This window comes from Mchenga conophoros, linkage group LG6 (assembly GCF_057382185.1).
Source record: "Mchenga conophoros isolate Kocher_MC1m ecotype Shallow Benthic linkage group LG6, M_conophoros_male_GT1.1, whole genome shotgun sequence".
NCBI lineage: Eukaryota > Metazoa > Chordata > Actinopteri > Cichliformes > Cichlidae > Mchenga > Mchenga conophoros.
This window is the reverse complement of record NC_140531.1, coordinates 16,698,971-16,720,600: the sequence shown is the minus strand read 5'-3', so window position 1 is coordinate 16,720,600 and position 21,630 is coordinate 16,698,971. Positions and strand designations below refer to the sequence as shown.

Here is a 21,630-nt window from a genome sequence, read left to right as displayed (position 1 = left end):
ATTTTTCAGCTCTTTAGTTAGAATAAACAAGCACTGATTAGCATTAAGATGCTAATGTGAATGATATCTCTGCTTTACCACCACTTGTCAGATCAGATCACAATCTGGTCTTTCTTCAGCCCACACATAAACCCTGTGTAATGAGGCGGCTTGTTACCACCCGCTTATTCAAGAAATTGTCTCTGGAGGCTAACCGGTGTCTTAGGGAGTGTTTCAAGTGCCCAGACTGGAGTGTGCTGCTGGAGTCACAGGATAACAACATAGATGTGGACAATGACAGCAGGATGGACACCATCAGGGACTACATTAGCTTTTGTAGGCATGCTGTGGCTCCAGTTAGAAACATGTGGCTGCTTTCCCAATAAATAAATAAATCCTGGATCATGAAAAAGCTCCTTAACTAGAAAAAAAGCAGGCATTCGAAGAGGAGGACAAGGAGAAGCTCAGGTGTCTGGAGTGGGAACTGAAGAGAAGCCTGAAGCAGCCAAAGGAAAGTGGTCCTGTAATAGTGGAAAACATCCTCTCTCAAACCGGCGCTCAGAGTATATTGACCGGTTGAGAAAAATATATGACCTTAACCTACCAAATTATAAAGACCCTGGAGTGTCTGGCCCTCCCCCTCTTGAGTCTAGGCTTCGTGTCCAGGACCCCTCCAGTTTTTGTCACCAGGACCACATTGTATACAGTCCTTTACATGCTGCACAGGACCTACACACACCTAGAGAGCCAGGATGCATGTGAGAATCTAGTGTATTGATTTCTCTAGTGTTTTGGACAAACTCCAGCCTCTCATATTGGAGGGGTTGGGTGTGGATCCCTTCCTGATGTCCTGGGTAACAAACTGTTAGTATGACCTCAGTTCGTCAGGCTGGTCAACTGTGTTTCTGGGACGGTGAGGTGTGATACAGCGGGCGCACAGTGGCCTGTTTTAGCACCATTCATGTTAACACTATAAACAGCGGACTTTAAATACATGCAAAAATACTGTGATGACACAGTTATTGTGACATGAATCAGTAGTGGACAAGAGCACTAATACAGGAACCTTGGTGAGGCCTTCAGGGACTGATGCAGTGGGAGCTGCCTCCCACTTAACACAACTAAAACCAAGGAGATGGTGATTGATTTCAGTAGAGCTAGAGCATCCCATCTGCCAGTCTCCATACAAGGCGAGGACAGGTCCTATTGGATGGCAAGTTGGACTGGTTGCTGAACACCAATGCTCTCTACAGGAAGAGACAGAGCCGCCTCTTCTTCCCACTGAGACGGCTGGATAAGCTGGTGGAAAAAGCCAACTCTCTGCTTGGCAGAAGGCTGGACTCACTTTTTTACAAGTGCTCTTTAAATGATCATAACTCTCATTCAAATGGTTTCATAAAGAAGAGAACACAAGCTTTACATGAATATTTGGTTTATCATGGTAGCACAAGGCATTCATAAGATAACGCTATCTGAACACAGACAGAAAAAATCAGCTCCACGTAGATTTTATCATGCACGAGTCACAATACCATGTTCTTCAACTGTTTTGGGCTAGAGAGAAAATTTAAATGGCTCCTGAATGATGAGGATTGTTTTGTAAATTTGCAGCAAAATTGATAAAATATGTCCATTAGGCCTGTATGAAACTGTGGTGAAGAAACTGAAACCTATAATGGACAACAGTGGACACTCTGGGAAGTGAAGCCACCTAAAACATCATCTCACACTCGTACACATTCTGCCTCCTGCATCAACCTGGATGGACTGCACCTCCTGTTTTTACCACAATTTCTTAAATTATTTTACACATCTAATCCTTTTATGGTTATGACTGGAAGGATGATTGTTTCTTTAAAATGAGCTCCTAGGTATTTGAATTTCCCCTTGGCGATAAATAACATAGTTCTCTGTCTAAGAAAGATATCACCTGGCGGTTCTTCCATCATTATTTGCAGCCCATATGTGAAGCATTTACTCACAGGACACATGCTTACACAGGCCCTGGATTTGTGCCTTTCTGTTTTCCTGACAGAGGAACCTGCTCCTTCCCTGCTCACCCTTCCCCCAGCATTTTTTCATCAGCTGAAACCAAATTAGAATGACGCCACGTCGCTGACACACTGCTCAGTGTCCTCTTTCAATTTTATCCAAAATGTTCCCATATGCCGCAGCGATAACCTCAATCCTCTAACCTAGGCTCTGATTTGGACTCTATCCTGTAGGAGAGGAGAGAATCAGGAAAACCAGAGGTGATTTACCGCCCTCACACCAATGCACCCGCACGCCATGCTTTCAGGAGCAGTTGTGTAACCAGAGGCCAAAGATGAATGAAAGAGAAGAGACCAATGCTGTTTAGACATTTAATCCAGATTAGTAGAGATTACAGTTAGCACCCAAACCGTTAAATGCAGGCCCACACTCTCTGATTCTGCTTTTCACATATACAGACTGGTGGCAAATTACAGGATACATACCAGATTAAAGTTGATCACTGAGAATACATTTGAATTTATTGGCCGGCACCACTAATTAACCTAACCCTACAAAGTACATATACAAGTACGTTGGGTTGTGGGAGTATGCTAGAGTACCCACGCAGACATAGAGAGAACATACAAACTCCATTTACAATGTATTATATTAAAAAAAGAGAGAAATTGAAATAAAATACAACATATTTTATTTCAATTTCTCTTTTTTAGTTCCACTGCACATATTGTTCTTGAAGAAGAGCACACACAAGCACAGTGCATCTGTAGCTATGAAAACAATATCACTTTTCTTTATTGTTACATAAGTGATGAACAGATGTTTCCCACTGGCATCCACTTCTTTTTCTTGTCTTTCATCACTCTGTGTGTCACTCTCTTACACTCACCCACCCACAGAGAAACACATACATAAAGCTTATATTTCTATCTTTGTGAGGCCCCTCATTCACACACAACATCTCCTAGCTAAGTTCTAAACTCTAATTCTAAACTGACCCTTGAAGAAAAAAGTGTTAACATGAAAGCAGCTCTTTGAAGACACATCAGGAAGAGAGGAGCAGTCTCTCCTCAGTACAGGGTTTTAAATGCAGGCTGGTATTCGTTAGGTGTTTTAAAGACTGTAAAACATTTAGAGCACAGCCATGTATAATTTACTCTCAGAGTAGAGTACTGTATTTAGGGGAGAGCAGGACTACTGTTTGTGTTTTGTATAGTTCATGTGTGCGTGTGTGTGTGTGTTTGTGGAGGAGACAGCAAACAGACAGTGGGTGGGAGGTGGAGGTGGTTAATGATTGGTTATGTGAGCTGAAACTGAAATAAATGCAGCGATTAAACACAGTGACTAATGTAAGTGTGCATGTTTTTGATAGAGAGCTCAAAAATATTGAAGCAGAAGAGAAAAGAGAAGATGCCAAAAGAAGAACTGGGGCTTTATGTATTGTATGTATTCATGTTAGCTACAAAAACCCAAGCCAAAGGCCTCGGAGGTATTTCAGCGCCAGTAACAGTAATTCGACCCTCGCTCATAGTGGATCGCTCTGCTCACCCTGCGTGAATGGCAGCAGCAGCTACCACTTAAACCCTGAGGTGTGTGTGTGTGTATGCGCAGATGGGTAGGGGAGATGCAGAAGTAGGCCAAAGTACCCTTTATTTTAACAACTGAAAAGATGGAAAGAATGAGAGAGCAGACACATAGGAAGCAGAGGAGGAGAAAAATATCATGTGCTGTAATCCATTTAGGTGGTAAAAGACAGGGTTTCACAGGTCAAGACTAAACATGATGACAATTTGGGGCCACTTTGCTAAAGATGCAACTGTCAGGAAACCTCCTGAGTTAAATCTACATATTATTTTCTTTCCAAATATAAATGTTCTGTAATCTTGTGAACCCCCCAATTTATGTTAAATACAAATTCAGAGGCACTTCATTATGTAATTCCAGTATTACTTAATAAATGATTAGGAAGTGTCAGACCAATATTACACCCAAGCTTATATTCTGTGTTTAACATCCATCCATCCAACCATCCATATTTTAATGAGGTGATGCTTTTCTTTGTGAAAATAGACCCAATACAAATTGAATATATCAACTTATAATGAAAGAATTTTCAATTTTCCCACAAGATCCAAACCATGTAGCCAGTAATGAGAAATCAGGGTCATAGAGGAGCTGGAGTCTATCCTATCTGCCATAGGGCCCCTGGACAGATCCCCAGTCTGTCACAGGAACAGAGAGACAGCCAATTTAGAATCACCAATTAACCTACTAAACTCCACAGATGGTGGATTTAAACCCAGGACCTTGTTGCTATGAGGCAACAGAGTTAACCATAGCACCACCATGCTGCCCCTCTTTGTTCTTTGGTTAATTATACTATGTACTATACCAATGAAAAAAAGAAATCTATGTAGATTCCTTTGCCCCTCAGCCTCCTGGCAGATATACCTGTGGCATCAATTTCAAAATCCTACATCACCTCATTCATGAGTTCACAAGATTTTCAGAAAATTTGACCTCTGACCTTGAGATCAGCAGGATTAGAATACATCTGAAATTTCTAGAAGATATCCCTATGTTATCAATTTGAAACTCCAACACAACTCATTCTGAAGTTATCGTATTCACAAACTTAGGTGTCCATACTGGTTACCCACCCACCCAGCAGGGTAACAACAATAAAAAAACGTTATCCATCCGTTTTTTAAAGTATGCAAACCAAGAGATAAATCGGCCATTGACATTAGCAAATGTCATCTTATTTGCCGGCTGATCTCTGTCAACCATGCTGGTGCCATCCAGTATTGAAGCTTCCAAAAACATATTTAGACATTTTTGATAACTTAATTTACATTTTACTGTACTTTGTAGATAAACAATAGCTGTGTTCACTACATAGACCCACATCTTAAAAATTTATCACATGGTCAACAAGAATAATACTTGTTTAAATATTTCACTAAAAATATGGTTGTGTGTAGATTTTGATGTGCTTTGAACCTTAAACTGTAGTACTGTTTCATGCACAAGAGACTAATACCACATTACCACATCCAGTCACAATTTGGTTTTTGTGCGTGTTGTGTAAAACATGAGAGTGACTTTCCATAAACCAAAGAAACCTCTGCTAACAACGAGCCTGTGCGAGTATTTTGAAATTCTTTCATTCCCCATCTGATGCATGGAAAATCCATGAATCCATGCTCTCACACTCTCCCGTGCAAGCCTGGCTGGCTGTCTGAGACTATCAGCGTTAATCTGACTTGGACAGCTGTGACATCTGGCACACACACGCGCACACACACTTATTCAGGCATACACATTCTTCAGTTTATTCCCCATGCATCTGACTCTATCTCTTGCTATGTGGTATATGCTGATGAAAGCAGAGGCTCACGTTTGTCTCTGAGGTTCAAGTTGAGTTTAACCTGCTCAGCAGCTGAGACTGTGTGTATGAGCCCTGTGACACTCCTGCCTTGTCTTGTCTATAAACAGATAGAAAGGCCCTGTCGGTGCCAGCTGAATTTCCTGCTCGGGTCATTTGATGATATATAGCCTACTGCCCCCACTGGAAAGAGTGACACCTGAGAGCCTGCCCGTGTTATGTTCCCATAGTGACCGGTGTCACCCGACCGGGGCGTGTCCGAGGAGTGTGCAAGGCTGTCAGGAGTATCATGCATAGCTGATTGGCATGCGTGAGTGTGCATACACTTTGCATAGTTTACAGACATGGCAGACAGGCACTGAACAAGTTGCAGGGAGTGTTTGGTGGCATGGTCATCTCTGAATCCCCATCCCCACCTGTGAGAGTGTAAAAATACCCCACCAGAAATAGGTTGAGCCTGAGCAGCCTGAAAATAACTGGAGTATTAGGAGGCAGGAAGACGACAAAGCGAGAGGAACACTGAGCAAAGACGCAGGAGAGATTAAGATTAAGAGGTGGGCATTAACCTAGACTAGACTGTGCCTGCTGCTGAGGGAAAAGCTAACACAGTCCACAGTGTAGGGTCAAAAACTATCAGGTGCTGAAGCTGTATATGTAGTTATGAAAGTGGCAGATGGTCCCAAAAAAACAAAGAGGACTCAGCCAACTGCAGAAGGGCTTAAAAATGACTTTTATCTCCAAGATTTAGAGTGTTAGATAAATCTGAAAGTTGAAGACCTATTTTCTTCTCAATAAAGACACAGTACTGTGTTTTAAATTCTCATCTCAGTACTTTGAATATACTGCTGTCTTTACAAGTTTGGAGGCAACACAACAATGCATATGTAAAGTTATTTATCTAATGCTTATTAAATGATGATACAAGTCACAATAAATGGAGTGCATATAAATAAAGCACACACAGCCTGAAATACAATGATGAATACTCCAAGTTATGGATAAAGCTTTCAAACTTTTTAAACATGAACAAGTAACAAATCTGCAACTCAACAAATCTGAGCTCATCTATGAATTATCTTTAAAACAAATCCATTATTCTCATGTTGACAACAACCAGAAGTACCCCATTATCACTAATGCAGCTAACGGACCGTCAGTCCTTTTACTCTTCTATCCTGTTAATCATTATGCAACCCAATGGGGTCCTGACCTCCAGATTAGGAGCCACTGTTACACTGAGTGCACTGGCTGGTTGTTTAATCTCTGATTGGATTTCAGTCTTATCTGTATGCACTCATTAAAGGCCTGTTCACTTAACTGTTTGGCTATGAAGCTTTCCTGAATCCAGCTTCTCCTCGACAAAAACACGAGTATTATTCAGTATTAGGTGTGCTTTCTTGTATAGATGTAACCCTTTGTAGCCTCGACGTCAGGACTGTCATTAAAAGAGGACAAGTACTACTGAGGACAAAATAGATGTAGAGCTTGCTGTGCTTCAAATTTGGTCGAGCTTCAGCTTTGCTGCAGTTTTTCACATCTCATTGATGACAGGACACTGAGACTTACTCTATATTAAAATTCAACCAAGTGTGAGCTCCAGTGCTGTGAAAAAGTAATTGCCGCTGTCCAACTGCAAAAGGGTGACTCGAGTAAATACAAAATGCATTTTTTAAATGATGATTGAGGGAAAACAGCTATCCTAATTGCCCCCTCAGCCTAATAACTGGTTCTGTCACCCTTGGATGCAAGAACTGCAATCAAGCACTTGTGATAACTGGCTGCGAGTCTTTCACACCACCGTGGAGGAATTTTGGCTCACTGTTCTTTGCAGAATTGTTTTAATTCACCTACACTGGATGGTTTTCAAGCATACCCAAGTCCTACTTTGATGAAGCTTCCTCCAAAAACCTTCATTTTATTTATTTATTTATTTTTTTGAAGCCACTCAGAGAAGGACTTGCTGGTGCATTTGGTTATTACCTATCATGTTCTTTTCATGAAATACTGTCAGTTTAATGCAGATGTAACAGGACTTAAAGCTTCCCAAAACTTTTGTGTTAGACTACAGAATATTTTTTGTCTCTGGGTTCATCAACATGTTTTGTTTTGGGGTTTGTTTGTTTTTTTAAATAAATGGGAGCCTTTGTGTTCTTTATGGTCAGTAGTGGGTTTCTCCTTTTTTTTCTCCATTTTTGTCCTGACTCTTTCTTATTGTTGAATCGTGAACTCTGACCTTAACTGAGGCAAGTGAGGCCAGCAGTTCTTTAGATGTTGTTGAGGGTTCTTTGTGACCTCCTGAATGAATCATCAATATGCTCTTGGAGTAATGTTGTGAGGCTGGTCACTCCTGGGAGGGGTTCACCACTGTTCCAAGTTTTCTCCATTTGTGAATAATGGATCTCACTGTGCTTCACCGGAGTCCCAAAGCCTTAGAAATGGCTTTGGGACTCTTTCCAGACTGATATATGTCAATGACTTTGTTTCACAGCTGTTCTTGAGTTTCTTTAAATCGTGAGTTTGTTGAGATCCTTCAGTTCCTTTAGTTTGCTACCTGTCTTTATTAGACAGGTTCTATCTAAGTGATTCAACAGGTGTGACAGTAATCAGGCCTGGCAGTGACTAGTGAAATTGTACTCAGCTTTCAAAAAAATGTGATTAATTACAGTTAATTCTTGATTTAACAAGAGGGACAGTTATGATTTCATATAGAGGTATCTCATAGATTTTTCTTTTCCCCTAAAAAATTAAATCATAATTTTAAAGATGCATTTTGTATTTACATCTCTTCTAAGTAGGACCAGGTAGGAAACAAAGTTAAACATTTTAAGGGGCTTTATCCATAACAGCATCCTGTTCTCTCTCTACCAGAGCCTGTGGCAAACTGGCTAATGTACAGGACAGCCAGCACAGTCTGTGGGAGTCTTGTGAAAACACAGCATGGTGTGAGGCTAAAGCCAAAACTTAACATTAAAAAAAATAAAAATAGTCATTTTGAAGCAGCTCCAGTCCTTTATCTCCTCTATCTGAAATGCTGGCTGGCAGGTAGCTGAGCCGCTCTGGAGGTATAAAATAGGTCATAAGGCAGCAGCTCCGCGGGCAAACCGTGATTCACCGCTCAGGCTGATGGAAGGAGGCACTGTATCCGAGCAGATGATGGTGGAAGCGATGCAGCAAATGATAATCTCATCCGATGCGATCAACCGTGGGTACAGTGAAGCATCTCGTGCGTGAACACTGGCCCGGTTTCATAACCATGGCAACCGGAATCCCCTCGCGCCTCAAAAAGGGGGGCGTTTCTCCTCCTAGCAAGTAGAAAACAGGCTCTCCATCGTCCCTACACAAACAGACACTCTGCGAGCTTTTACTTCATGATGACGGTTTATTTTCGAGCCCGAGCGGCGTTTAAAGTCCCTACAGAGCAGGTGTTGGCGTTCAGTGTCATTAGGACGACGACACAGGTGAAAACTTTTCACACGCACAGTGGCTGTTGTCCCACACGGACACCGCATCGTCCCCCTCCTCCCAAACAGGTGACGCCTGGGGTGATTATTTATATCCCCGCTCACAGCGTGTGGCTATATGACCCGTTTATGTCCCCGGTGTGCAATAGCAGCAGGCCTCTGAGCCCCCCTCTCCTCACTTACCTCTATCCATTTCTGAGCCTCCCGACAGGCTGGTTCGGGATGGTGCTGCTCCAGCGGCTCCTGCTCCCGCGGGGCATTCGGTGAATCTCCAGAGGCACCGGGGCTAGCCATCTCCGGACAGGCCGAGACCAAAGCCGGACGATACGGTGATACGTGATATGTGATAAGCCTCCCTTCAGATGGTCTGTGTCCGGAGCCCGTTATGTTCGTCCTCGCGCGCTTCCCCCGCAACTCCGCGCTCTGTCACGGCGGGTCCTCTCGTGCTCCGCGCGAGCTCTGCGCAGACTGTGGCGCAGAGACAGACAAGCGGCTCCTCGCGAAACGCGAACCAGGCGCTAAAAATAATGACTCTTTTCCGCCGAACTGCGCGAGGCTTCTGTCCTCGGCCCCCGCCGCGCGTTTCGAGAAACGTGAACGCGCAGGCAGGAATCTCTGCGGGGGAGGTCGAGATAGATAGGAGAGATGCAGAGAGAGAGAGTGATGAGGGAGGTGGGGGCTGTTCGAAGGTGACCCATAATGTGTTTGAAGGGGACTGGTCATACCTGAGCACAGGTAGACTGTAGGCTTTAAAATGTGAAGCAAAGAGCACCATAGAAATGTAAAACTGCAGTATTTAAATCACAGGCAGGTAAAGTCAGCGTGTTTTTTATTCACAAAATCAGATTTGTTTGGTATGAATCTCCAAAGCATGATATAATCAAGATACAATACCTATATCACAGCTGATAAGTCTTTAGTTTAGTAATGTGACAATACTGAAGTCTGTCCCATAATTAATGACATGACATCATGTATACGTTTTAAAAAAAAAAAAAAAAAAAAAAAAAAAAAGCACTAAAACGATTGGGGGGGGGTGCAGGGTAACAGGCTCCTGCCCCCCATATCAGGTTGATCAGGTCCTGCTTCAGACTCAAAAAGTCAAGAACCTGTGAGCTCCAGTCCCAGCACCACCAGGTTAGTCAATTTAAGTTGTAGCTCAATTTAAGTGGCATGTGTTGGAGTTTAACACACACAGACTAAAAAGAATGGATTGGTCATGTGTAACTATCAGCACTGGTGATAACAGCTGTTTCAGATCACTGAGCTTAAATGTGGCTTTTTCAGCTGGCAGGTCAAACCAGTTATGTTGGATCCAGTGACCTGTTCAGAAAGACATTCTCGGAGTAAGAAATAAATGCAATATTTCCGCTCTAACTGCCTGAGTGTACTGTCATGTTCCTTTGTTTCTTATCAAAACATGAAGTGTTGCTCGTGCCAGTATGCTGCCTGCTCACCTGAAGGACAGACTGTCTTATGTAAGCACAATGATGAGGTGCTATATACAGCTCTTTCCTCTAGTTTCACTCTTTTGAAGTTGGACAGCAGCCAAGTGCAGTCCAGGATGAGCCTGAGGTCGTTTAACCACATCACAAGACAAAGGTTTCACTTTGTGTGTCAGCTAAAAGCCTGTAATGTTAGAGTAATGGCAGGGGTAGAAAAGTTCTCAACAGTGAAATGGTAAATGGCCTGTATTTGTATAGCGCTTTTCTAGTCCCTAAGGACCCCAAAGCGCTTTACACAACCAGTCATCCACCCATTCACAGCCACAGCGGGGCGCACTGACAAAGGCGAGGCTGCCGGACACTGGCGCCACTGACCACCACCAGTAGGCAACGGGTGAAGTGTCTTGCCCAAGGACACAACGACCGAGACTGTCCAAGCCGGGGCTCGAACCGGCAACCTTCTGATTACAAGGCGAACTCCCAACTCTTGAGCCACAATCGCCCAGTAGTTCATTTCCCTGTACCGTTTACTTAAATATACCCAATGGATATTAGGAGACAGGACAACAGGACAAGGAGACAACAGTTGCTTTATTATATTCCCACAGCTGTATTAACAGTATAACGACAGCGACATAGGATTTGAAAGTGCAGAAAGGTAAACAATTCAAACACAGCCAGACACCCAGCACTGCACAACAACCAACATACAGTAGCACTTCAGATGTTCCCTACTTCACTTTGGAAGTTGTATTATCTGTTAAACTGGCACAGTAAGGGTATATCCGTTTGATCATTTGTGGATCCTTGGGTTTTTAAATAAGGTGCCTGTTCATTTTTTGAACACTGCAATGAACTGAACTGATTTGCGATCACACTAAACATAAGCTTATCAGAAAGAACCTCAGTTTTCCAGAGACGTTTCAAAACAGTGAGTAGGTTTCTTCCTTGCTCTAAACAATGGTTGATTATTTCTACAGATACATTTGGGCTATTCAGCAGAACATCAGATTAAGAACTCAACCACACAGAAACTAAAGGGCTTCAGAAACAAAACTTCCCTCAACATCTTTTGTCTCATCTGTCACACTTGTTGGCACAAAAGGTATTTTAACATCAGTCTTCTGAGTTTGACACAGATGCAGTGGAAAAAACTTTCAGACATGTGCACACAAGCAGTGGTAATGACCACATGCTGTACAGATTCACAGCTAAACCACATTAAACTGTATGGACAGGCTTGTACTGTTAGTGTCTGCAGAACAAAGGGCTCTGATTGTGTTTGTGTACATGTGGTAATGCCAAACAAGACTTTGTTCATGAAATAAGAGAAATGTGGAAACAATGTGCTTTAGTGCATAGTGTCTGCAGATGTATGCGCACACAGGTTGCCTGTTGATTGTTTGTCATGTGAACGCTCCAGGACATTTTGGTTTACAATTTGCTCAATTTTGTGTCCTACTGAACATCTTAATTCTGACAGAGAGCCACTGCAGAGAAGCGCACTTCACCTTTCTCCCTCTCCATAAATCCACGGCACACTTTGGCTGCATCCTAGATATGATCAAAAGATGACATGTCAACTAATTATTCAAAACTCTATCCACTATATTTAAACAATACATCAACTAATTTTAAAATGGGAGTGCACTATTCAGAATATGAGGAGAGACTGTCCTAAAGCGCATTTGTATTAACGTTTATTTTACTGCTGATATTTTCATATTTTAGTAGGGCAATATCACTGATGTAAATGCCCTGATAATGAGGTCTAGTGCTGCCAGTTAACACAGATCCATGTTAAGTTAAATTGAAACACTTTAGGGAAATTCATCCTCTAAATCAGTGGTCCCCAACCCCGGGCCTTGGACCGGTACATGCGTCGTTTGGTACCGGGCCGCGAGAGTTGAGGTTCAGGTGTGAAATGTATGGTTTTTAAATCTGTTTTCAGCGTTTTTGTTATCGTTTGTATCATTTACTCTGTTTTCCTTTGTCTTTTCACGTGTGTTATGAATAAATTCTTTTTTTTTCGGTACCGGTACTAGTTTTATTTTGTTGTATTTATCCGCGACACCTTAAAGGCCGGTCCATGAAAATATTGTCGGGCATAAACCGGTCCGTGGCGCAAAAAAGGTTGAGGACCTCTGCTCTAAATGTTTCAACAGCATTACATGCTGTGCACATAGGTAGCTCTGAAAGCAGCAGTCTAGCAAGTTCCACTTCAGTGCAAGTCTATCATAGTGGAATGAAGGTATTCAACTTCCTAGTAGCTGGGTGATTTTAAAACAATACTGTGGTATTAACTGGGAACTTGTTGAGCATTCGACACCATTGCCAGGTGCAATACTGCCATCCTGCGGTAGTAGTAATGCATTACAAGCAGATGTTCATAAAACAAACCAGCTTGTTGAACTTCAATTAAATTAAATACTAATTCTTACTTTAGAGGCAAGTCTTTTACCATATCTAGTTCTCAATAAATTACCACATTTAATGATGCGGTTTTATCTCACATAAACGTGGGTTTGCCTTGTGATCATTTGCTGCAATCATAAATAATCCAATAAAAATTTACGAATTAATAATTGCAAAACTCTCACACATTTTTGCATTTCATTGCCAGGTTATGTAATAATTTAACCTCATTTTAAATGACTGCAATTTGTATATCAGATATACAAATTGACTAAGCCCAGTTTGGCAGACTCTCATTCACACTCCCTCTCCAGTTTAATACGCGACTAGTTGATATGCAAAGAACAATGACTGTTATTTTCAGTTTGTAAATGTTCAAAAACTGAAAAGTTCAATAACTGGATATACATACCATTACAAAGGACTCCTCTTTGGTAGGACCGTGGTTCACTGGTCCATTTATTTTCCCATCTTAAGATATAAGATATTAGAATCCACAATGTAAAACAAATACAGGGACAGTAACTACAGGATTGTGCATGGGGCCAAATTCTTACCAAATTCATACAGCTGTCCATTTACATTGACGAAGGCAATAAAGTGAAAGTTGACTTTATCTGCTTCTGGCTGTGAAGGTTGAGACAAAATGAATAACTTTGAAAAAAGCAAAGATACCATAACAACTACTTCTGTTTAAATATATAGTCTGATCTCTTTAATAACCCGCACCCCATCTCACATGTGGTCCATAACAATGTAACTGCCTGGAAGCTAATGAAATAAAACTGCTCATAACAGCAATCTCATATGAAGTTGTCCTACACAGGTCTAACATTGACCTGCATTACATGTGTTTGGTCTGAATGTGGTACAGTGTGTTGATGTTGTGGTAAAATGCCTTACCCGACACTGGCCCTGTGCAGCAATCTCATTGTGAGCATCAAAGATTGCCTAAAAGGGGGAAGAACGTGCAAGATGTAACTAATGAAACATAATACTTCCATTTTTATTTTAAAAAAAAAAAAAGTAGCAGGGCAGTCAAACAAGTTTGAAAGGTTTTTATAGTGTTTTGTATATAAGTGAACCCACCTACTACATCTAAAGAAAATTTGGCAGTATGTGGCACCCCCAAGTGGCCTTAAAAACCAATTCCATTATGCAACATTCTAGAAATTCTAGGCCATTATATTCACTCATTTTCACTTTACTACAACTTTGCTAGCAGACACTAGTCTCAGATATGACACTGGAATATAAAGACACATACACCTATGTGACATTAACAATGTTTGCACAATATAGCATTTTTTTTTTTATATATATACACACAAAGGAGGACAAGTCATTTCAAACTGAAGTTTAAAGCATCCATTTTAAAATGGACCGTTGCAAGTTTCCCTGTACAATTGAGCTGATTTCAGGTCAGATGAGCCCCTTATACAATAATACTTTGCCATTACATTTATTTGGTTGGTCGACACAAGTATACTACAGACAGACTATTGTACAAGTCATCTAATATTCCTAGATGTGAAGACTTTAGGATAAAAAGATTAGAGTTTGTTTTAATTTTTAGTTTGTCCAGCAATTAGACTTTGGTGTCAATGTCTCTCAGCAGTCCCAATAATCTCCATTACTTGCTGGACTCCAGTTATCTAGGTTGATTGTGGACTTTAGGTGGGCCAGGAAACCCTTGACCCGTTTCAATCCATGGTCAATGTGGACATTGTGGAGGACCATAAATACCTTGGAGTACACAGTAAATAAACTTGAATGGGTTAAAAACACCACTGAATTCTAAAACAAGGGCCAAAGTAGTCTCCATTTTCTGAGGTGGCAGCAGAGGTCTTTTAATATCTTTTCGACAATGCTCAGGATTGTTGCATGCAGGGGCAGCAGGTCAAGAGTCGCAGATGCCAACAGACTCAAACTGATCCACAAAACCAGTAATGTTGTGGGAACGGAGCTGGACTCCCTTAGGGTGGTGTCTGAGAGGCAGATATTGCCCAAGATAAGGACAATGCTGGATAATGCCTCTCACCCACTCCATGATGTGCTGGCTAGTCACAGGAGCACATTCAGTGAGACACTGAGATTACCAAAAAGCACCACTGAATGAAACAGGAAATCATTCCTGCCCATCTCCCTCTACAACTCCATATAATACACTGTGCACACTGCAATAGTTACACCCGTGGCACATGCTTTACAGTAAAACATCAAATGACAAAGTTTCAGTTTAGAGTTTAATGTCAATCATATATTTCACCTCTGTAATATTCTTGATATTTATAATTGAGCGATTTGTATATATTAGAGCCATTTCTTAAATGTGTAAACTATGTAATGTATCATATTATTTAATTAGTTCAACATGTTACTGTTACTGTCTTGGAGCAACCATAATCCTAATTTCCTTAGGGATTATTAAAGTATTCTGGTTCTCATCTACCAAATCAGATTTATTATAGACCAAATAATTTAACTGCACTTTACTTTGTTTTTCTCCAGATGTTTGGCACGGTCATCAGGAGACATATTTGCTGTCTCATCCAGAAATTTCTTCAAGGCAGAGGCACCATCTGAAAATGTCAACATTATCTTAGATACCAGGAAGATTGATTATGCACATCAAGCTGAATCATGGGGTAACAGCACTCTTTGTTGTTTAACCTTTCATTTAGTACACTTCCTCCATGCATTTTATAGAAACAGATTTGGAAAGTCCAGTAGGAAAATTTACACAGGCAGAATTATTTTAGTCACCAATTTAAATATTTACTCACACATGTTCAGTTGGTGCGCCAGATCCCTCTTGTACTCACCAAAAGTCATTTTGTCTTTGTTGTTAGCCACAGCATGGAGCAGGGCAATGGTGCCACAGGAATTGACTGCTGTCTGCTTCAAGAAATAAGCCTCAGAACCTCCTGAAACCTTATCAGCTTGCTGAGATCTGAAAGACTCATGCTGCGGGAGGGGGGGGGGGGGGTGGGGGGGAAGCATGTCATCATCAGTCTGATAATACTGTGTAGTGGGTCTACCACTTAAAATGAGCCGAGTCAGGAAATCTCAACCATCAAAAAAAAAAATTCCATTGTTTTATTAATTGCAGTATGTTTAAACTGTTTAGTATGTGAAAAAATATTAAACATTAACCATTTGCATTCAAACTTATAGTAGTGATAGCATCTGCTGATTCGTTTCCTCGTAGCCATCTCTCTCGCTCTCACTCCTCTACCCATCTAAATAACATTAGGAGTTCTTTTTCTATCCATGCCCTCCCTGCATCTCTGCGTCACCCCACTTGATACGGCCAATATTCGCTTGCTCGACCCACCCTTCCAGGAAGTAGTCAGCGCCACCACCCTGGTGTTACCTGTTGCGTTAAGGGGAAGAGCAGCATCAAGGCACAGCACGGCTTCGGCACGGAGGAGAGCTGCTCACCCTCCAGCCCCAGCACGTCGACGAAGTGCCAGCTTTCACCAACGCCCAGCTTTCCCATCATCTGAAAGGCACAACGATGACGGAATAAAGAATAAGCCCCAACAGTTGCACACTGGCAGACGATGCTCTCAGAAGCTGCTCAGAGATGCTGCGTTATGCTGGTTCACTCAGGCCACACCCTTTAGCCCAGACACTGGGACAGCCGCGGGAAGGATGCTACTGCCCGTTAATATGGGATAACGGTCAAACTCTTGTTAACCCTGATAATTTCATTTTTAGTATCAATTAACGCTGTTACCTGGATAGTTGGCGATGCAACTACACCTCTACTGGTATACTGGTGCTTCGTAGTGGTCTGATGGCGTTTCAATGTTGGAAACACGTTAACAGCCCTCTAAACTAATTAGCCTCTGTGAAACTTACCTCGCGGTTGGGTCAATCAGTGGTTACTAACATGTCGCCATTATTCGGCGGCTAACGTTTAATTTCATACGCACCTTGTTCAGCATCTGAAACAACAAAAACAAACGAAAAAAGACAGCGGTAAGACAAAAATCTGCTGTCTTTGAAAGCATTACTGTTGTAATTAAGCACACATTTCCTTACCTCCGGATTGATTTCCATCGGGGTCCACTCCATTGTTGCTAAAGTTGAGCTATCACTTCTCTAGGTCAATCTGCTATCTCGACTACAGCTAACAGCCGCGCGTGTACCCTTATTTATCGCTGCTGATCATACCACTTACCGACAGACGCGGGGGTGGGCCCAGAGCAAATAACCGTCGGTGCACAGATTTAGCAAACTACCGGACAAATATCAGACAGACTTAAACGCCAAATTTAACGTTCTACACGCCCGAATACCAAAGTACATATCAGAAAGACATTTACGTTTATAAAAGTAGATATTCATGAAATGACACCTCTAAATACAAGATCATTCCGAGTAAATCGCGTTCTTTCTAGAAAGTAGGTGTGGCGTATTGATGACTGCCTATCAACAATACTTGTGCTTGTGCAGCCTCTAACACTTAAATAAGATTTAAACTGCAGCCTTCTTATACCTGTTCAACGTCTTTGCTACTTGCGCTCCTGTTCACTGCACATGCAACAAGCTAACAGTCACAGCAATATTAATTATATTTATTTGTAGTGCACAGACTACGTTTATTCCCCTTTTGTCGTCCTTGTTTCCACAGACCACTTAAGAGAAAACTAGAAACAGATTATTTTTTTCTGTAATTCGCTATGTTATATGACAATTATAATCAACGTGGAAAAAGTCAGTATGAAGAAATAATACTTTTTCAAATAACCATATTTTAAAAAAATAAATAACCCAAGCTAGTAATAATAAATGATCAAATGTATTCCCATACCTAAATACTATTATTCTGGTCTCTTTACCAGAGAGAGTTATTATTATTTAGCCTTTCTCCTTTAAAAACAACCACTTATTAGTAACTAAAGAGCATATTTACATATGAAATGAGGCTAGGAGTTTATAGCTTGTAGTAAGTAAAACCTGAATTGATAAAACTTGTAATCACATGTTGTGCCACACCTAGAACTGGATGGTTAGTCTGAAGAGTGTTTTTCGTACAACAATCTCAGTGTTTTTACTTGTATGAAATCTTTGTGTGCAATGTCCTTGAAAATCAGATTTTTTTATTTCTTTTTTTCCCCAAACATGGGGTTTTCTGCTTCAGGATAATGTATTTAACTATTCATTTGCTTGTGTTGTTGTTCTTTAAATAATATTAAATTATTATAATTGTTATTATAATAATAAAGAAGAAAAACTCTACAGACTTTAGTTGCTAAATATGACCTTAGCCCAGGGTTCCAGTGGGATTGTTTCCTTGTGTCTTATATTCCCTGCTTTTCTGCATCTGTTTGCTTCCTTTGGTGTGATTCTGGCCTATATGCCTGTGTTAGCACCTGATTATTTATGCAGGTACTTGTCTGTTTAGGTGAGACTAACCTGCTGAGTAAATTGTATGTGCAATAGAGTCATTTTCTCCTGCCTTCCACCTGATGGCACAATAACATAAGAGATGAATGTAATGTCAACATTACATTACATACATTACAAGTACACTTGTGCATATGAAAACTTTACTTGATGAAAATATGTTGTTTCCTTCATACTGCATAGCTCATGAATCATCTGACTCTGACATCTGATGTGTAGCTAAACTTCTTCACACTGATAGAAAGACAGAAAGACTGCCCTTGTCTGTATGCCTTTTGTGTTTCATTTGCAGTAACTTCCTGTTGTATTTTGGTAACTGCTGTTCCTTGTGGGTCTTCCCATATTTTACTTCCTCTGTGTTTGTTTTCCTTCGCTATCAACTCCACCTTCACTGGATTCACCTGTAGTTATGGTCCTTATTTGTAGTCCTATTTTCTCCTCTGCAAGTTGTTGGCTAACCAATTTTACTGACTGTGTTGTCTTTCTGGTTCCTTCTGTTTTGGTTTTGTTGATTTCAGTTACGTTTTCCATGAAAGCTCAGCTTGTGTTCATCAATGTGCTGCCTAGTGTGTCCTGAAACTGGGTTCTTTAAGGTACTTGCATGTACGAATACACTGTGGTTACAGCATGCATGTTTTATTCATGGAGAATGGACTTTAAAATACACCCACTGGCCACGCCATGAGGTGCACCTGTTCAGCTGTTTGCTAATGCAAATATCTAATCAGCCATTAAAATAATATGCATAGAATGTTCAGACTCCTTTGGGCTGAGAGTAAGAAAAAGGTAACTTAAATAACCACCCATCTCAACCAAAGTATATAGAAGAGCATATCTGAAAACATAAAACACTATAGCAGCAGAAGACCATACCGGGTATCACATTGTATGATAGGGTCAGAATTGGTCTAAACAACATGAAGGAATGGATCCATCCTGTCTTGCATCAATGATTCATATGGGTGGTGGCACAATTTGTGCCCTTAGTGCCAGCTGAGCATTGTTTAAATACCACAGCCTGAGTATTGTTGCTGACCATGTCCATCCCTTTGTGTCCACAGTATACCCATCCTCTGATGGCCGCCTATAACAGGATAACGTGCTATTCAAAAAGCTCAATTCATCTAAAATTAGTTTCTATAACATGAACAGTGAGTTTATGTATTAAATGGTCTCCGCAATCATCAGATCTCAATTGGACTGATTGTTGCTGGATGTGGTGATTAAAATCATGAATACACAGCTGAAAATCTGTGTAGTGCTATCATGTCAACATGGAGCAAAATCTCTGAGGAATGTTTTCAGTACCATGTTTGAATCTATGCAGTAAAAAAATAAGGCAGTTGTGGAGTCAAAAGGGGGTCTGATCTTTGGAATGTGTACCTAATAAAGTGTTGCAGTAAATGAGTGTACATTGTACTGAACCTACAAAATATATGTTTTATTCAGGCAGAATGGATTTTAAAAGTATGTTTTAATCAGATGTGATGATGGAAGTCACCTGAGGGAAGGGCGGAGATTTCATGTGGGTGGGCTCACAGGTCAGACTGAAATGGGTAGCTGGTGATATATTCTATATGTCTGCATCCATTTGTCCGTCTGCCTGTGTCGATGGCATATTTACCTGTGGGTTTAAAAGGGGAAAGCAAGAGTATATAGAAAATCCAGTAGAAGAGGACAGAAGGAAGAAGAAGTGAAAAGAGAAATCGGATACATTTGAATGCTCCTCATATTTGCGGAATATTCCTCTGATCACACACTGGAGGCTTGAGTTAAGACCTTCATTCTTGGAACTTCATCTTCTTCCATTTGATCTTGAAGAAATTTGACTGAAGCTGTTATTTTTTTAGCACCTAGTGTCTGGGCCTCTCAGGATGGTCGCATCTTCCAGAAGACAAGAAAAACCAAATAATTACCTGTAGACAACAGAATAAGACCCTAACAGTGTTACTGTACATCACCATAACTCTAAGAGGCAACAGTTTCAGACAGCGGTCTGTCCATCCTGGTGCATACTTGCTGAGATGAATGGTGTGCCTCCTTTAGGAGCAGGTTGGGGATGGAGCACGGTGGTGTACTGTTGTATCTTCGCCTCGCTCAGCATGCTGTTGGCTCTGTTACTCTGGTTCTTACTCAGACAATTACAACGTTTCAGAGGCAGAAAGTGACAAACACGCGGTGTGATGTACACCTGCTTCCAAAAGCGGCCTGTTTTTCTTGTTTTTTAATTAATGTGATCAATTTATGAATTGTGGTATAATATTTAAAATATATTAGGTGTCTTTAAATAGTAATTCAAAATAGTATGTTTATTGATGCATGTTGTATTCGTAGTATGTTTGCATCCACACGTGGATGCATGTCAGTCGGATTACAGTTTTATTAAATGTCATGTCTGTCATTCCAGGAGCGATTCTGCTCATAGTGTTCATAAATGTATGATTACTTCTAGACCTCAGCTTGATATGTGCTGGATGAGTGCAGAAGTGCAAAGAGTCCAGAAAAATACAAAAAAAACCCCAAAAAAACAAGATTTTTGGATGAAGTTGAGAGTTTGCGTTGTGAAGACAACCACGGTGGTGCACTGGTTAGAAATGAAAGAAGACTCCTCCAGCTGGCTGGGGCCTTTCTGTGTGGAATTTGCATGTTCTCCCAGTATCCGTGTGGACATTCTCTGGGTGCTCTGTGGGTTTTCCCACAGTTTGTAATTCTAAATTGGCCAATTTAGCTGTGAATGTCTGTCTGTGTTAGCCCACCTTTCTCCCTGTCACAGCTGGGATAGGCTCCAGCTGCCCCCATGTCCCTAAATTGAATAAACTGATGGATGGATGGAGCATTTCGGAGCTTCCAATAGCCAGAGTCGTAAGCAAATGTGTATGGGTGAAGCCCTCAGAACTTTTTCTGATAAACTGATGCTTAAAGTCATCCTCCAGTTAAAAATTCTTTGTACCAACTATGTCAATGCTAAGAAAATTGGGATGTTTGATCTTCACGATGCAGAACGGTGTGTGTGATATTTGTAAGTACTGGCAATCTGTCATGCTGAAGGGGAAAGTTTTTATTCCTGTAACACCTGGACATACTGGCAGCATCAATCATGACGTCTCAGAAAAAGCCAATTTCCCACATGCAGTTCATACAAGTGTGATGTTGGAAGTTCAGTATTTCTTTTTACCCATTTAAATGTGAAAAATCAACTCTTTATTTCTCAAAAATTGTGTTTATAATAAAAGCTTTCAGTCGTGTGCGATGGTGTCAAAATCTGCACAAATCTTACCCACATAACTCGTGTTTTTTAACAGGCAAACACACACCTCTGTCTGTGTGTGTATAGCTTCTTTGTTTGAATCGATCACTCCCTCTCAGTTTACTTGGTAAATTATTGACATGGGATGAAGATTCCCAACATGCCAAAGCAGAAGGCTACTAAATGAAGAGCATTCATGATCCTAATGATACAAATCAAATCCATATATGTGTTTCAATGGTGACGTTCTTTATTGGTCACATTTTTTTCACGGTGACAGCCATG

The 21,630-nt window shown here is 41.0% G+C and overlaps 2 protein-coding genes across 8 annotated transcripts in view; both read right to left on the bottom strand.

Moving 5' to 3' along the window:
* The window catches only part of LOC146572395 (LIM and calponin homology domains-containing protein 1-like), a 31,252-nt gene extending 21,808 nt beyond the window's left edge, over positions 1-9,444 (bottom strand). For 3 of the 7 annotated variants that reach the window (XM_085276491.1, XM_085276493.1, XM_085276492.1), the window contains exon 1: positions 9,004-9,444. In XM_085276491.1, the coding sequence (XP_085132617.1) occupies positions 9,004-9,114 (111 nt within the window). In that variant the 5' untranslated portion in view covers positions 9,115-9,444. The remainder of the gene's footprint in view (positions 1-9,003) is intronic. The other 4 variants (XM_085276495.1, XM_085276494.1, XM_085276496.1 and 1 more) reach the window with 4 other exon arrangements.
* Positions 9,445-10,837: 1,393 nt separating this feature from the next.
* On the bottom strand, positions 10,838-16,816 carry uchl1 (ubiquitin carboxyl-terminal esterase L1 (ubiquitin thiolesterase)). The gene is made up of 9 exons (XM_085276499.1): positions 16,731-16,816; positions 16,622-16,633; positions 16,057-16,185; positions 15,506-15,647; positions 15,177-15,262; positions 13,584-13,631; positions 13,238-13,307; positions 13,093-13,151; positions 10,838-11,819 (listed from the first exon to the last, which is right to left on the bottom strand). Exons 1-9 carry the CDS (start codon positions 16,761-16,763, stop codon positions 11,736-11,738), a joined length of 663 nt encoding a protein of 220 aa, XP_085132625.1. The 5' UTR covers positions 16,764-16,816; the 3' UTR covers positions 10,838-11,735.
* Between the last annotated feature and the right edge of the window lie 4,814 nt (positions 16,817-21,630).